The 18,727-nt window shown below is 39.5% G+C and overlaps 1 protein-coding gene across 1 annotated transcript in view; it reads right to left on the bottom strand.

Moving 5' to 3' along the window:
• The window catches only part of LOC150076641 (VPS35 endosomal protein-sorting factor-like), a 370,416-nt gene that overhangs the window by 71,334 nt on the left and 280,355 nt on the right, over window positions 1-18,727 (bottom strand). Inside the window, exons 20-21 of the mRNA XM_090386682.1 lie at window positions 4,854-4,968; window positions 3,944-4,083 (exon numbers count right to left, since the gene is read on the bottom strand). Of these exons, the coding sequence (XP_090242808.1) occupies window positions 3,944-4,083; window positions 4,854-4,968 (255 nt within the window). The remainder of the gene's footprint in view (window positions 1-3,943; window positions 4,084-4,853; window positions 4,969-18,727) is intronic.

Raw genomic sequence — 18,727 nt, 5'->3', positions numbered from 1 at the left:
AGGTGCCTTTCTTGTGTTTATCTTCAACAGTTTCTCCTCCACTTTACTCCCAGTTATTTCAAGATTCTGTAGCTTATTGCTAGAGTTGAATACACCTCTGGCATTCCCCTTGCTGAATAACTCCTCATGTGTGAATGTCGATGCAAAATATTCATTTAGTTTGTTAGCTACCTGAAGGGTGAAATGGGAGCGGTGTGTGTTTTTGTTTTTTTTTTTTTGGCTGATGCTGAATAAGCTTGCTTTCTTGCATCATATGCCTCTAATGGTAATGCTAAGTTATAGCTCGGACACAGCATGGTTTTGTTAAGCGGAAGTCTTGCCTGACCAATTTGATTGGATACTATGATGCAGTCACTATGAGTGGTAATCAAAGGACACTGCTCATCATGGACTAATGTTATTAGTGGAGTCCCTCAGGGTTCAGTGCTGGGTCCATTGTTGTTTTCTGTATTTATAAATGATATTGATGATGGTATATCAAACTTAATGTCCAATTTTGCAGACGATACAAAGGTTGGCAGGTTGTTAAGGACACTACTGACAGTATGCTGCTGCAACAGAATCTGGAAATGTTGAACAGATGGGCTGAGAGGTGGCAAATGAAGTTTAACATTGACAAATGTAAAGTACTACATATGGGAAACAGTAACTCCAGAAAAACGTATCAACTCTGTGGTACTACACTGACAGTGGTAGAGAATGAAAAGGACCTGGGGGTGATTGTGCAGGCAGATATGAAGTTTTATGAACAGTGCAGATGGGCTGCAAGAGTAGCTCATGGTGTCTTGTCAATGATATAAAGGAATTTTTCTAGCAGGGATAAGGTTGTGATTATTCCCTTGTTTGAGGCAATGGTCAGGCCACACCTTGAGTACTGTATACATGTCTGGGGCCTCATTTCAAGAATGTAGAGGTGCTGGAATCAGTACAGAGAAGGGTAACAAGATTAGTGAATGGAACAAAGGGTTACGAAGAAAGGCTTAAGTTTTGCAAATCAGTGTTTGGAGACTAGGCACCGACGAGGTGATCTGATAGAGGTGTATAAAGCCTTGAATGGTTTGAGCATGCTCAATGCTGATGGGATTCTTCCTCTTGCTCTTTCTCAGAATAATCACCTCAGAGGGCATAAATTCAAATTGAGGAAAGACAGATGTAGGATAGATGTGCGGAAATTTGCATTTAGCCAGCGGGTAGTTGGTTGGTGGAACAGACTTCCATCCCTTGTTGTGGAAGTTGATAGCCTAAATAAATTTAAGGCTTAGGTGTACAGGTATTTCGAACAAACGGAAAGTGAAAGGGGTTTTTTCTTTTCTTTTTGACTGATGCTGCATAAGCTTGCTTTCTTGCATCATATGCCTCTACTAATGCTAAACTTCTTGAGCTCAGCATCAAAGTTACAGACTTGAGATAACATTTGAAATAATAGGAGAAACAGTTCATCAGTTGTAGCCTTATATGCTGGGGCTCAACCTGAGGTTAGCATTAGCATTAGCATTAGTAGAGGCATTTGATGCAAGAAAGCAAGCTTATGCAGCATCAGCCAAAAAAAAAAAAAAAACCCACTTCCACTTCACCCCTCTGTTCGTTCAAAATACCTGTCCAGCTGAGCCTTAAACTTATTTAGGCTATCAACCTCCACCACATAGGTCTCAATCTACAGCTTTCAATTAAAGGTTGGTTCAGTGAAAGAAGACAGAGATGTGGGCACTGCTCTGCCTGGAATAATGTTATTAGTGGAGCCGCCTATTCAGTAGTCCATGGCTGTTTTCAGTAATTATTAACGATATTAAAGGATATCAAACTTAATGTCTAAGTTTTTAGATGATATAATGATTGGCAGGGTGGTTAATGACTAATCAGGGTAAGCTACCAACACGATTTAGAAAAATTAAACAGATGAGCTGAGTGGTAGCAATCAAAGTTTAACACTGACAAATGTAAGATATTTCATGTGGGCAATAAACCCAGAATAAAATATCAACTGTGCCAGTATCACACTCAAGATAGTATAGAATGAACAAGACCTGGTGGTGGGTAGGAGGATAATAATTGTGCAACCAGACACAAAGTTCTCTAAGCATTGCAGACAGACTGGTAGGACAGCTCACATCATTTTGTCAATGATATACTGGATTTCAAATCGCAGGGATAAGGAGGTAATTATTCCACCATATAAGGCAGTGGTTAGATAGCATCTTGAGCACCATGAGCCTGGAAGCCTTATTTCAGGAAGACTGTGGATCTACTGGAATGGGTGCAAAGAAGACCAAAAAGATTAAGTGTGGGGACAGGGTTGCCTAGTTTACAGATGGTGTAGTTTTCAGAACTGCAAAAAACAGCAGCATCTGTAAACCAGGCACCTGTGAAGAAATTTGATTGAGGTGTTTAAGGTAAATGTTGATGGCATTCTTACTGTTGCTCAGAAAACACATATAAGGGTGCATAAATTTGAATTGAGGAAGTATATGTGCAGGATAGATTTGTAGAAATTTGCTTACAGCTAGAGGGTGGTTGTTATGGTAGGAATAAACTTGTGTGGTGGGTAGGAGTGGCTATATAAACTTGCTTCTTTGCATCATTTAATATAGATGCATAGTCGCATAGTCAGGTGTGAGGGTACATAAGTATATATGCTTTGAGTGACCATGATCAAGCCTGTATGATTATGAATATACAGGCACTACCCGACTTACGTAAATTCAACTTTACGTAAGATTCTGCCAGCTGGTGTAAACTGAAAAGAAACATGGAAATGTATTTTGCATCCTGTAGGAATAAATGGAGGCATTGTGAAAATAACGTAATGTGAACCCAACAACATTTCTTTTTTTATCATTTTTATATAACGGAAACTGTATTAGTTTTATATAAATTTATGTCAAATAAGCACAACACAATCATTTTTAACTAAAGGATGGAAAAACAAAACACATGTGCAAACGCTACTATTGGCTGAGAGGAAAGACTACACGGTCCAGCCAGAGAATGCACTACACTTTCATTATTATCATATGATCGGTTATAAGAATCAATTTTGAACACCTTTGTGATATTTTTCTAAAGCACATTTCTGGAGGTCGTGACGATAAAACAATAAAAACAATTTGCACTTTCCATTTTATTGGGCTTTTCTGTTAGTGAAATCTATCATAAATGGGTAGTAGTAGTAGTGGCATGTGATGCAAGAAAGCAAGTGTATGAGCTTATGCAGCATCAGCCAAAAAAAAAAAAAAAAATCGCACCATTCCCTCCAAATGCCTGTCCAGTTCCTCCTTAAATTTATTCAACCTATCGACTTCCACAATGAAGGATGGAAGTTTGTTCCAGCAATTACCCACCCGCTGGCTAAAGGCAAATTTCCGCACATATATTCTACATCTGTCTTTTCTTAATTTGAATTTATGCCCCCTTAGGTTCGTAATCTGAACAAGTGGATGGATCCCATCAGAATTCAGCATGCTCAACCCATTCAAGGCCTTATACACCTCAATCAGATCACCGCGCAGGTGCCTAGTCTCCAGCCACTGCAATTTGCAGAACTTAAGCCTCTCTTGGTAAGAGGATTCCTTCATTCCCCTCACCAATTTTGTTGCCCTTTTCTCTACATGCTCAAGTAATACATCCTTCCTAAAATGAGGCCTCCAGACCTGTACGTAGTAAACTCGATCTTATTGCATTTGCGATAATATCGATAACTGGAATTGTGTGGGATTTTATTTTATTTTGGTGAAATGTGTTTCTCGTCAGTATTACTTAATAAATAAATAAAATTTATTTATTAAGTAATACTGTATTACTTAATAAATAAATTAGTATTATTATTAAATAAATAAGTTAGTATTACTTAATAAATAAATAAAATTTATTTATTAAGTAATACTAACAACGTTTTATTTATGAATATTTTATTTCCTACAATTTGAGAATTTTGTAAAGCACTTACTGGAACAACAAGCAGGGTAGAAAGGAAGTTATTTATATAAGAAACAAGGAAAGGCTCTGTGGATCGATGTTTTCCATCTAGTTCTATGGTATTGGGAACTTCTGGTATCAAGCTGATTGCTGATTTTAAAAAAGCATCACCTATAAAAGTAAACAAAAAAAAAAAAAAAAAGAATATATAAGTATTATATTAAATATTCTAAAAATATTTCTTGAATAAATACCTAAGAGTATGAAAGAGGCTGTTTATGCATGGGTGCTGCACTTCCATCATTTCTACTACACAGATATGCATGCATCATTTAATCATATCTCATATTGTGAACTTCACGAGTTGCTCAGGTGTTGCAGTACTTTGAATAAGTAATACTTCACCAGCGGAGGACTAATGTTACTTATTGTCTACAGATACCATCAACCAAATGGCACTGTTCTGAAGCTTGTTGGCCTACTCATCGGTGGGTGGGCAGATAACCTGTTGTTGCAATAGTGACAACTCAGTTATGAAGTATAACTCTACAATATGAGAGATGCTTGATGGTATGCTGGTTTAATCTAAAACTATTTCTTGATTAAATGTTTAAGAGTATGAAAGAGAAATGATGGAAATGCAGTACCCATGCATAATCAACCTCTTTCTTTGGAACAACGTTAAAAATTTCAGAAAACCTTAAGTGATTAGTCAAATTAACTAATCACTCATTAACAAACAAGCAGTTCGGGAATTTTAGGTTTTTTTGAATTTTTTAATGTCATTAATAAATATTGAAAATGACAATAAGCCCTGTACTGATGTTTATCTTCTATTTCTAAAATTTATAAAAAAACTAAAATGAAAATTTTTAAAATTAATTTATACATATATACCAATTATAAACAATAATGAATGAATTAAATATGAAATAACTCACATTGGGAGAGACATTGGTTAAGTAGAGCTACTTGGCCAGAGACTAGATATAATTCTATTCGAGCAAATACATCCATCAAGGACGGAATTGTGATGAATGCATAAGCGGCACAAGCCTAGATATAATTAAAATATATTATATATACTTAAGTTATCCCAGGAAAAAAAAACAAGAAAACAATTTATAACACAAAACAAATAAAAAAAAAGTATGTTAATTAGATTACCTTAATTTCTGAAAAGTCATTTTTCATGCATGCTCAATTAAATATTGAAATGACAATAAGCATAAGTAAAATCTGTGGTTTACAACCGGGGTGCCGTTACACCTTAGGGTGCTGCAACAACATTCAAGGGGTGCCACGTAATTTGGGTTTAAGTTACTTAAACTTATTATTATTTTTTAATTTATATGTTTATTTCATTATAAAAAGTTTTACAGTATCTTTTTAATGTTGTGGTGATCTATAATTGATGTTTACTTAGTACCTCTATATAAAGAATAAAATTATTATATACTGTAGATATATAATTATATTATTGTATAAATATCATATAACATATATATTTTTTAATATTATATATATACATACACACGGATATATATATATATTTTTTTTATGTGAACCCCAAACACGAGAGGTATTAGAACCTATTGTACTTAGTACCGTGTTTGGGTTGGAGGTTGAGAAGATGTAAGAAGATATCTGTTGACATGACATTAGCATTAGCATTAGTAGAGGCATTTGATGCAAGAAAGCAAGCTTATGCAGCATCAGCCAAAAAAAGAAAAAAAAGTAAAATAAATAAATAAAGAATAACCACTTCCACTTTACCCCTCTGTTTGTTCAAAATACCTGTCCACCTGAGCCTTAAACTTATTTAGGCTATCAACTTCCACGACAAGGGATGGAAGTCTGTTCCACCTACCAACCACCCGCTGGCTAAAGGCAAATTTCCACACATCTATCCTACATCTGTCTTTCCTCAATTTGAATTTATGCCCTCTCAGGTGATTATTCTGAGCAAGAGGAAGAATCCCATCAGCATGAGCATGCTCAAACCATTCAAGGCTTTGTACACCTCTATCAGATCACCTCGCTGGTGCCTAGTCTCCAGACACTGTAATTCGCAAAACTTAAGCCTTTCTTCGTAAGAGCACCCCTTTGTTCCATTCACTAATCTTGTTGCCCTTCTCTGTACTCGTTACAGCAGCTCTACATCCTTCTTGAAATGAGGCCTCCAGGCCTGTATACAGATCTTTAGGTGTGGCCTGACCATTGCCTTATACTAGGGAATAATCACCTCCTTATCCCTGCTAGAAAAATTCCTATATATCATTGACAATACACCATGAGCTACTCTTGCAGCCTGTCTGCACTGCTCAGAGAACTTCATATCTGCCTGCACAACCACCCCCAGGTCCCTTTCATTCTCTACCACTGTCAGTGTAGTACCACAGAGTTGATACGTTGCTGTTTCCCATATGTAGTACTTTAAATTTGTCCATGTTAAACTTCATTTGCCACCTCTCAGCCCATCTGCTCAACCTTTCCAGATCCTGTTGTAGCAGCATAGTGTCTTTGACACTATGCTGCTTAGTGTCTTTGACACTATGCTGCTTAGTGTCTTTGACAACCCTGCCAACCTTCGACTCGTCTGCAAACTTGGACATTAAGCTTGATATACCATCATCAATATCATTTATAAATACAGAAAACAATAATGGACCCAACACTGAGCCCTGAGGGACTCCACTAATAACATTAGTCCACGATGAGCAGTGTCCATTGATTACCACTCTCTGTCTTCTCCCCCTCAACCACCCCTTTATCCATAGCAGCAATTTGCCTCCAATGTCACACTGCTCCAATTTGTGTAGCAGTCTTCCATGTGCAACAGTATCAAAAGCCTTTCTAAGATCCAAGTATATAATATCAAAGTTATTCCCTGCATCCAGTTCTTTTGTGACTGTATCATAGAAACCAATGAAATTGGTCAGGCAAGACTTCCCCTTAACAAAACCATGCTGTGTCCGAGCTATAACTGAAGTCTTGTCTAGATGATCCTCAAGTGCTTCTTTAACCAGTGCCTCCATTAATTTTCCGGGAACAGAAGTTAAACTCACGGGTCTATAATTACTTGTGTCAGCCTTTGATCCTCCTTTGTGAATTGGGGTCACATTTGCACATCTCCAGTCCAGGGGTACCTCCCCTGAGTCCAAGGAAGCTCTCATAATTATGGCTAAGGCTTTGCTTACTTCCTTTGCTGCCTCCTTTAATATAACTGGATAGATCCCATCCACCCCAGGTGCCTTTCTTGTGTTTATCTGCAACAATTTCTCCTCCACTTTATTCTCAGTTATTACAAGATTCTCTAGCTTACTGCTAGAGTTGAATACACCTCTGGCATTCCCCTCGCTGAATAACTCCTCATGTGTGAATGTCGATGCAAAATATTCATTTAGTTTGTTAGCTACCTGAGCAGGGTCATCAACAGTTGACCCATCGATATCAAGTGGACCGATCTGATTCATCCCCTTCCTTCAAGAGTTTACATAAGTAAAGAACTCTTTGCTGTTTTTCTTTGCATCCCTTGCCAAGGATCTTTCGTAGTCTGCCTTCGCCTGCCTAACCTCCTTTGTAACTTGGTTACAAATCAACTTGTATCTATCATAGGCTTCTGTGTCACGTGTTAATTTGTATTATGAATCAACAGGGCTTACCTTTATTTTTGATATAGGAATATTATGAATCAACAGTAAGCCCTGTTGATTCATAATATAATAGAATATAGGAAATATTGAGCACTTAAAAGCTCTCTAGTATCAAATCTGTTAATTTGTATGTATCCCATGCATTTTTCTTCTCTGCCATATGCCTCATTAGTTCATCTGACATCCATTTAGGCCTAAACCTTGAACAATATTTCTTAGTTTGTATGTAAAGCCTAGTAGCTTCCACGATAAGTTCTTTGAATGCTTCCCATTTTGAATTTGCTGTTGGTAACATCATCAGTTGTTCCCACTGTATAGAATTTAAATACTGTCTCAGTCCATTGTAGTCGTCTTTACGAAAGAAATAACCCTACCCTTTACCCCTAATGGTAGTTACCTCTTTGAGTAAATCCCACTTCAGCACATTGTGATCATTGCCACCTAGTGGTTCATTTATCTGCAGATTCTTAATGCATGAAGAATCACTACTGATAATCAAATCAAGAGTATTATTCCCTCTAGTTGCCTCCCGAACATGCTGATGTAGAAAACAATCATCCAATAAATCCACAAAAGCCTTGCTAGTGTGTGAGTGACCAGCCCCCAAATTCCAGTCAATATCTGGTTAATTAAAATCCCCCATTATAAGACTCTCTGATTTACTGGCCAACTCTATTTCCCGGTAGAGTTTCTTATTATACTCATCACAGTCATTAGGCCTATAGCACACTCCTACTCTCAATTTTGATCTCCGAATGCTTATGTCACACCAAACTGACTCGACACTGCACTGTCCAGCAATGTCGACTGGCTTCACTTCCTTGGATTTTAAGTATTTCTTAACTAATAGCATAACCCCTCCTCCCTTCCTATCCTGTCTATCCTTTCTGTAGACATTGTACTCCCCAAATTCCAGTTCTGCATTCCTTGTATCTGTGTGACACCACGTCTCTGAAATCCCAACAATATCTGCCTTTGATGTTTTGAGCAATACCTCAAATTCATCAAATTTATTTACTAAACTCCTAGCATTGGTGTACACGCAAGTATACCTGCACCTGTTCTTTTTCTTAGCTACCCTAACACAACCCATGTGTTTACTTGTACCCCAATGATTCCCAGCAGTCTCTGAAATATCCTGCGTCTTATTTTCCAGACTGCTGCTCATTCCAATAGAAGCAGTGCAAGAATCACTTTCACCTCTGCCAGTGGCTACTGTTAATCTATTAGTCCTTGTATCCCCCCAATCTAGCAGTTTTTCGACCCACCTAACACTGCCTCGATAGCATCAGCAAACATTCTTGCACCCTTTCTATTTAAGTGTATCCCATCCCTGTAGAAGCAGTCTCTCCTGTTAGCAAGTAGACCAGCCCTAAAAAAATTCTACCCCTTGAGCCTTGCACAATCTTTCCAGGGCCGAATTGATCGACACGGCTCTCATCATATACTCCCTCCTATCGTGTCTGGGCAGAATTGCAGACACTTTCAAATTCAACCCTAATTGTCGGCTTTTTTTCAACAATGACCTGTACTTGTTAATTCTGCCGGTCTCCTACTCTTAATATCATTAGTGCCAACGTGTACAACTATATCACCTTTTGTGCCCTTAAAAGATGATATCCGCTCTACAACGTCATCAACCTTTGCCCTTGGCAGACATACCATGGTCGTGTTCCACCTATCCTTTATACAAAGTATGTTTCCCGTTTCCTTACAACAGAGTCACCAACAACTACTAGTTCCTTTGGGACCAGCGCATTCTGCCTTGGGGGCTGCCGCTGTGTTGCACGATGATCAAGTGCAAGCTCTGGCATTGGTGTGGGCAGCTGAGAGCTTGATGGGCCCCTCACTTTTAATCCTTTGAGGGCATCCACCCTGTCCTTCAAGCTCTCATATAGGCCCATAACAATGCTGAGTTGTCGCCTGATTTCCTTACACTCCTTGCATCGCACACAAACAAAGACATCCCCCATGGCAGTATCATGTCCCGTACCCGAGTGCTCCACAAACATCAAGCAAGTAGTGCATTTTAAAAGGCTGTGATTCAGAGGGAAACTGCTCCCCTCAGTTCTCCTCTGAGCCACAGCACTCCCATTGGCTTGAGCCTTTTGCTTTGCTGCTCTGGTTTGAGTCATGATTTCGATTTAATTTCAATAAAATTTCAATTTCAGTACAAAATTAAAACCCTAAACTTGTATCCCAACACAGTTATAACGCTATATTTATGTTTCAGTATCGAGTGTTATCTACGAAATCCCTTTATATAATTTCCGTATCAAGTTAAGTATTAATTATTTATTTTTCTAATTATTTATGTTACGTAACCTAAGTCGTTATATGTATAGTTAAAAGTACAATTTAATTGACAATGAAGTTCAACAAGATTAATAGATTTTACTGATTAATTGACAATATTATGTACTATACTATACTATATTAAGCTTATGCTATCTAGTTCGAGATATTTTGTATCGCGTTACAATGGCGGCAATTTACGAACGGTCAACACGTAGATTTGATATCCTTACCGATACTAAGTAATACCTACAAAATCTCTATCTAAGTTACTTTAAACAAGTATCATAAATAGGAATATAAAGCTACTCTAGAAAATAAGTTAATATGCCAATTTAAGCTAATAAAACAGAAATAAATCAGAAAAAACTTCTCTGTTCCAGGAGCGGCAAAAAGCTACACCCGCACAGGCTACGCTCGTTCTCAAACCCTAATATCCTCTATCCTCTATCAATGGGGCATCAATCTGACGGGTTAGCAGCTTAGAGAATGTGGACAGATTTTTTTTGAGAACAGTGAGCTTCTAGGGGGGCATGCCTAGATTAACTAGAGGAATAGATTTGGAGATAGTGAATGGGTTCCCTCCTAAACGGTTCAGCCACCGCAGAATCCAGTACTCCATCGCCAAGAATCTGTTATGCAGAGAGGGGTGCTGAGGACCAGATTTCAGATGCATATAAAGGTATAGGAGTGAGACACCGATCAATGTATGGACAAAGCAGATTGATGTTGTGGCAGCCTACGAGCTCCTGGCGGATAGCCCAGGATGCAGCATAGGTCTTCTTCTTTGTCTTCTGGAAGTGATCTTTGAAATTTAAATCTTCATCCCACGTTAACCCTAGGTCAGTATGCGATGATACTTTTGGAATCGTCTCGCCATTAACTACAACTTGGATGTCATTCCTGAACTTCCTTTTCATAATTGTCATGTGGGCTGACTTTGCATTGTTTAGTTGGAGTCCAGCTAGCTGTAAATAATCTATTAATTGTTGAATTTGATTGGAGGTTTGATCATTAATTTCTTGAATCTGTTTGGGATCTTTTGAAATAATAAAAAATTTTAAATCATCGGCGAAGGAGCAGAAATTTGGATGAGTAGCAAGGAATGGTTCAAGAATAATTGCAAAGAGGGTGGTTGACATCACCCACCCTGAGGCACCCCCCTCATTGCATAAATAGTTTTTTGGTGAGATCCATTTTTTTAAACCAGAATGCTGACTATTTGGTTTGATGCCTTGAAATATTCTTTTAGGATGTATAAAAGGGTAGGGATTGACACAGTATCATAAGCAGATTTAATATAAAAAAAAATAATGTCCTGTTGAGCTCTGTCATTCAGGGCCTTTTGTGCTCTGAAGAGAGTATCGAGGAGATTTGAGGTCGTGGACCTGTGGTGTAGGACTGTGTGGAGGTAAGGTGGTCGGTGAGAAAAACAATGCTGGATAATAACTGGATGTATTAGTTTTTCAAAAACTTTTAATAAAGTACATCCTATGGCAATTGGACGGAAGTCTTTAGCAGTCTTGGGGTTTCCAATTTTAGGGACTGGTTTGACACAAGATTTCCAGAGTTCAGGTATGGCACCTGTATTTAGAATCTTCCGGAAGATGTTAAGGAGGAGATCCACAATGTACACAGAGCACACCTTGACCATAAACGGCGGAAAGCCATCAGGTCCAGTTGTAGCCTTGTTGGGCAGGCCATTTATCACGTCAATGAGCTGTTGCTTAGTAACTATTATATCATCCATAGAATTTAGGGTTTTCTCAGTTAGACTAGGCAGAATTGCAGTTTCTTTGGTAGCATCTGGATGGACAAAAGATATGTGCATCCACTCCTCAAATAGCTTTTTCCTTCCACATTAAAGTGATTGTTGTATTTCGAGGAAATTCTCCAGGACTTCTTAATTTGGGACAAGATATACTGTTGATGTGCTCCTCTCTTGAGGTGCAGGAAGTGAGCTCTCTCCCTTTTAAAGGTTTCGTGGTCTGTACTGTTTATGGATCTTATCCATTTTCTATATGCCCTCTGCTTACGTCTAAAGGCGGTTTTCATATCCGGATGAAACCATCGCTGGGTTCTCTCGCTAATTCTGACTTGTTTAGATGCACCAATCATGGCCATAGGTCTCAACTGCTCAGCTAAGGACTGGATTGCCTCTTCAGTGGATAATGAAAATAAATTATTCCAATTAATGGTGGAAAGATGATTGATGACTATTTCAGGTTTCAAGAATTTTGTAGAAAATATTAGTTGAGAGTGGGTATCTGAATTATAATTTCTAACTTCAGTTCGTGATACCGTTGATAAAGAGAAGGTACAGGTAATAGGTGAGTGATCGGAAGAAAATGCGAAAGAGTTTGGCAGGTTGTTAGAGTTGGAAAGTTGTGGAAAATGAGGTCTAAAGCTTGACCTGCTCTCGTTGGCAGTGTGATATGTCTTCTGAGGTCCAAAGAGTTCAAGGTTAATGTTAAGTCTTGCAGAGCTATAACATGTTTTGGGACAGGCATATTGAAGTCTCCTCCCACAACTGTTTGTTGAGCAGGGGCTAGGCTAGCAATCAGCCAGGTCTGAAGTTCAATCCGTGTTTCTTCAGTGTGGCCAGGAGGGAGGTAGACCAAACAGAGTTGCATCCTCACTTGCCGGTTCACCGGTGTTACACATAAAGCTTCAAAGTTGTTAGACTGACTTAGTATAACTCTTGTTGCCTACCATTTTATTGGGAAGAATAATTGAACACCCCCTCTGCTTCTCAACCCCCTGCAGTTTCCGATACTTTTGTAAGGGGTACCTTGAAGAAGTATATCGATTTGTCTATCACTTGATAGCAAGGATTCCGTTAAACAGATGAGGTCAGTTACTCTGAGAGATAAAAGTGTTAGGAGCAGATGGAGCTTATTATATAAACTCCTGACATTTTGCAGAAAATATCATATTTGCACGGTATTTGATTCGGTCTCCATACCAGCCATTAGTTGCTATTCTGGATTGGGTTGCAAGTTGTGTCTGTGTCTGTGTGACCCCATGGGACGCCTTTCATTAAAATGCTTAACCAGTGTTCCAGGTGGCCAGTTGTTCTGGTTCAATACAGTGTTGGTCGCATTAATTGGGCATATCACTAGGAAGGAGGCATAGGATGGGTGTTTGGTTCTTAATTTCTTCACGTCCACTTCTAACCCATATTCCATCAAGAAAAGGGTTTTAAATAAATTTTAAATTTCTGTTTATACTCCGGCACGACAACCAAGTCAGTAGAGTTTACAATAAATCGTCAATACAAATATTTATCGTATTTAGTAGTCACGGGCTTGAACCCCGGTACATTCAAGGAACGCGTGCTATGCACTCTCGCTCCTAACCACTGGGCTACGTTTTGATACTATCGGCTTTTGATCCGATCCTTTCTTTGGTGTGAACAGCTGAAATTTGGTATATCTCATAAAGTCTTCTTGCCTGGGAAATTGGTGAGGGGTTCTTGTCAACAGACACTTTTGTAGTTCCCATTGTGACACTAGGGTTAGAAGCATCATGTGTAGGTTGGATGTTCTGGTTTTCATCCAGAGGAGTTGCAATTGACTCCATAAATGTGACACCCACAGTAAAAGTCGAAGTAGTTCGACATTTTTCTGGGCCTACAGAGGTCAGGGTGGTTTTGGTTATACAAGGTGCCTCGGCAACTGCAGGGGAAACATGTGAATCACGTATTCACTGAAATGGCAGCTTAGTAGAGTAGCATTTCTCCTGAAGGACTTGCTTTAGATAGGGAGTTGCTTTTTTCCAAAGTTCCACACATTCATTTGTTTTCTCTTCTTCACATATATGAGGTGGAGTCACAGTGGAAGCAGGCTTACTCCCCAGAGAGGGCTCTTCGGAAGCAGTATTGGGAGAAGGGTGGTGCAATATTGGTTCCATAAATGAACGTTGACTTGGTATTCCGACTTCGCTAACATACTGTTTCAAGTCATGCAGATGTGTTTCTACGTCTTCTAATTTGTCCAATATTACTTTGTTTTGAGAACTTAGATGTTCGTTTTCTATAGTTAAGTTTGTAAGGTTAGTTTGCAGTGGCGACGACAGCTCCCTAATTACTCGTTCTGACCGGCTAAGGTGCTCTGAGAGTTGTGCCAAGTGATCAGGACATAGGCAATTATGCATTGTGATAGGGTATTCTTCCCTGGAAGGAGCACTCTGCAGTCGAAAACTGATCTTTGGTGGTCCGATCTATCCCTTGTCGTTTTCAAGGTTGTGCTGGCTCTCTTCTAGTGACAGTTCATTAGTCACATCAGTATTGGAGAGAGATGCTGAAGATTAGTTAATCTCTGTAGGACAATATTGTGGTTTGACCGAGTTGAGTCAAAGAGATCCGTTATCATATGCCTGACAGCTTTATTTTGTTCACGCATAGAGTAAACTTCATCCCTTAGCTCTTCTAATTGTGCTCCTAGATGTTTCATCAGAATGATTAGGTGACTAATACTTTCAGAGTAGGAGCATGTTTCCTCTGGAGGGAGTCCTAGGGAGTTAGAAAGGACTGAATATGAAGTGTCACATTCTTCAGAACTTTTATCTAGTGTATGGTTAGAGCCATCACAAGTTGTAAGGTGGCAGTTTAGATCTTCGACGTAGGACATCACTTGTTGTATTTCAGCTGACATCCGTTCATTCATAACTCCAAAAACATGTAGCTCATCAGTAAGTGACACACACTTACAATCTGGCAATGTGTCAGACCTGTGCACAGGAACCTGCAGTAAATACTGATGCATTAGTTGAGTGCAATGATTAGTTAAGATGTTTGTAATAATATTTACGTGATCACTATAGTTATGCAGAATATTCCCGTCTTCCTTAATTTCATTCTGAGTAAGATCAGGGCTTTTATCTGCGATGGACAAGCCAGGTTGACAGATTTCTGCCATGGCGACTAAAGAGCAGCAGTTCTGTGGGCTTTCTAATAGCTACGGCGTCACTTGTTAGTAGCGCTACTCCCCCTTTGGACTGGCTGGTTGCCTTACCAAATGATGCACACTGCTGTGGAAGAGATGGCGATAGTCAGGCTTTGATTTGGTTGTTGAACCCAAGGCAGTCGGGGAAGGGCTCACATTTAGTAAATAAATTTGATGAATTTGAGGTATTGCTCAAAACATCAAAGGCAGATATTGTGGGGATTTCAGAGACGTGGTGTCACACAGATATAAGAAATGCAGAACTGGAATTTGGGGAGTACAATGTCTACAGAAAGGATAGACAGGATAGGAAGGGAGGAGGGGTTATGCTATTAGTTAAAAAACACATAAAATCCAAGGAAGTGAAGCCAGTCGACATCGCTGGACAGTGCAGTGTCGAGTCAGTTTGGTGTGACATAAGCATTGGGAGATCAAAATTGAGAGTAGGAGTGTGCTATAGGCCTAATGACTCTGATGAGTATAATAAGAAACTGTTCGGAGAAATAGAGTGGGCCAGTAAATCAGAGAGTCTTATAATGGGGGATTTTAATTTCCCAGATATTGACTGGAATTTGGGAGCTGGTCACTCACACAGTAGCAAGGCTTTTGTGGATTTATTGGATGATTGTTTTCTACATCAGCATGTTCGGGAGGCAACTAGAGGGAGTAATACTCTTGATTTGATTATCAGTAGTGATTCTTCATGCATTAAGAATCTGCAGATAAATGAACCACTTGGTGGCAGTGATCACAGTGTGCTGAAGTGGGAGTTACTCAAAGAGGTAACTACCATTAGGGGTAAAGGGAAGGGGTATTGCTTTCGTAAAGGCGACTACAATGGACTGAGACAGTATTTAAATTCTATACAGTGGGATCAACTGATGATATTGCCAACAGCAAATTCAAAATGGGAAGCATTCAAAGAACTTATCGTGGAAGCTACTAGGCTTTACATACCAACTAAGAAATATTGTTCAAGGTTTAGGCCTAAATGGTTGTCAGATGAACTAATGAGGCATATGGCAGAGAAGAAAAATGCATGGGATACATACAAATTAACACGTGACACGGACGCCTATGATAGATACAAGTTGATCTGTAACCAAGTTACAAAGGAGGTTAGGCAGGCGAAGGCAGATTACGAGAGATCCTTGGCAAGGGATGCGAAGAAAAACAGCAAAGAGTTCTTTACTTATGTAAACTCTAGAAGGAAGGGGATGAATCAGATTGGTCCACTTGAGATCGATGGGTCAACTGTTGATGACCCTGCTCGGGTAGCTAACAAACTAAATGAATATTTTGCATCGACATTCACACATGAGGAGTTATTCAGCGAGGGGAATGCCAGAGGTGTATTCAACTCTAGCAGTAAGCTAGAGAATCTTGTAATAACTGAGAGCAAAGTGGAGGAGAAATTGTTGAAGATAAACACAAGAAAGGCACCTGGGGTGGATGGGATCTATCCAGTTATATTAAAGGAGGCAGCAAAGGAGGTAAGCAAACCCTTAGCCATAATTATGAGAGCTTCCTTGGACTCAGGGGAGGTACCCATTGACTGGAGATGTGCAAATGTGACCCCAATTCACAAAGGGGGATCAAAGGCTGACACAAGTAATTATAGACCTGTGAGTTTAACTTCTGTTCCCGGAAAATTAATGGAGGCACTGGTGAAAGAAGCACTGCAGGATCATCTAGACAAGACTTCAGTTATAGCTAAGACACAGCATGGTTTTGTTAAGGGCAGGTCTTGCCTGACCAATTTGATTGGATACTATGATGCAGTCACAAAAGAACTGGATGCAGGGAATAACTTTGATATTATATACTTGGATCTTAGAAAGGCTTTTGATACTGTTGCACATGGAAGACTGCTGCACAAATTGGAGCAGTGTGGCATTGGAGGCAAGTTGCTGCTATGGATAAAGGGGTGGTTGAGGGGGAGAAGACAGAGAGTGGTAATCAATGGACACTGCTCATCGTGGACTAATGTTATTAGTGGAGTCCCTCAGGGTTCAGTATTGGGGCCTTTATTGTTTTCTGTATTTATAAATGATATTGATGATGGTATATCAGGCTTAATGTCCAAGTTTGCAGACGATACGAAGGTTGGCAGGGTTGTCAAGGACACTACTGACACTATGCTGCTGCAACAGGATTTGGAAAGGTTGAGCAGATGGGCTTCGAGGTGGCAAATGAAGTTTAACATTGACAAATGTAAAGTACTACATATGGGAAACAGCAACCCCAGAGCAACGTATCAACTCTGTGGTACTACACTGACAGTGGTAGAGAATGAAAGAGACCTGGGGGTGGTGGTGCAGGCAGATATGAAGTTCTCTGAGCAGTGCAGACGAGCTGCAAGAGTAGCTCATGGTGTATTGCCAATGATATATAGGAATTTTTCTAGCAGGGATAAGGAGGTGATTATTCCCTTGTATAAGGCAATGGTCAGGCCACACCTAGAGTACTGTATACAGGCCTGGAGGCCTCATTTCAGGAAGGATGTAGAGCTGCTGGAACGAGTACAGAGAAGGGCAACTAGATTGGTGAATGGGACAAAGGGGTTCTCTTACGAAGAAAGGCTTAAGTTTTGCAAATTACAGTGTCTGGAAACTAGGCACCAGCGGGGTGATCTGATAGAGGTGTACAAAGCCTTGAATGGTTTGAGCATGCTCAATGCTGATGGGATTCTTCCTCTAGCTCAGAAAAATTACCTGAGAGGGCATAAATTCAAATTGAGGAAAGACAGATGTAGGATAGATGTGCGGAAATTTGCCTTTAGCCAGCGGGTGGTTGGTGGGTGGAACAGACTTCCATCCCTTGTCGTGGAAGTTGATAGCCTAAATAAGTTTAAGGCTCAGCTGGACAGGTATTTCGAACGAACAGAGGGGTGAAGTGAAAGTGGTTATTTTTATTTATTTATGTTACTTTTTTTTTTTTTTTTTTTTTTTTTTGGCTGATGCTGCATAAGCTTGCTTTCTTGCATCAAATGCCTCTACTAATGCTAATGCTAATGCCCATTCGCCAACCTTTTCTGGCAGCAGTATGCAGTAAATTTCCCGTGAGCCACACTTGATAGTTTTTTCAGGCTTAGGTGAGAAAGGCCGGAGCAGCTCTGACAAATTAGGCATTTGCATTTGGAGCATTTTATATATTCTCCTTTGTTTTCATGAAAAATTGCTTTTTCGCATAATTTGCAGGTATCAGTGTTTGTAGGAAAAGTCGCTCCTTCCATGATATATCAAAATGAATGAAAGGGTAAACTTGCTCCAATTCAGAACTTTACGGACGTATCTTATTCCCAGAAATACGGGAAATAGTGAAACCACTAAGCCTAACTGTCAACAATGCATGTGTGACTACAGCAAAATGTAAGTGTTAGCAGAATGATAAGCCTAAAGGGATTAGGTAGATGACGAGAGAGTACAGACAAGATAACCCTCGCAATAACAAAATTTTCTCACCCACGTAATCCTTTTGCATAGTTCTTTGAGCTGGTACACTATTCCGGTGGAAGAAAACACTTTAAACACATTAAAATAACTCAACATTCAGGAGCTCCAGAACACGTGGCTACACTCAATGATGGCCATTGTATCATCTATCTACCATGGCCTAATATCATATCTGAGTTATACCCCAGTGCAATGGTATGACAATGAGTTGTGGTTGCTTCCTCGATGGATGACTTGTGCTGCTGTGGTTCCAGGGACTGTACATGGAGACTGGTTGATGTATTACTGTTAACTACTGCACTGTTGAGACTGCTTAGGTTTTAGAACAAAATTGATTCTTCATTGTGAACACAATTCCTGGCTAAGACTTCTACTTCCTGGATTGGAGTTCCACTGATGATTTTGACTTTTCATGGTGGACCTACAAGTGTTACTTGGATCCTTGGAGGTCATCACAACTTTA

This window comes from Mastigoproctus giganteus, chromosome 12, assembly GCF_048544385.1.
Source record: "Mastigoproctus giganteus isolate SK-2022 chromosome 12, ASM4854438v1, whole genome shotgun sequence".
Classification (NCBI taxonomy): domain Eukaryota; kingdom Metazoa; phylum Arthropoda; class Arachnida; order Uropygi; family Thelyphonidae; genus Mastigoproctus; species Mastigoproctus giganteus.
The sequence above is the reverse complement of the archived record's forward strand: the minus strand, read 5'-3'. Positions and strand labels throughout refer to the sequence as shown.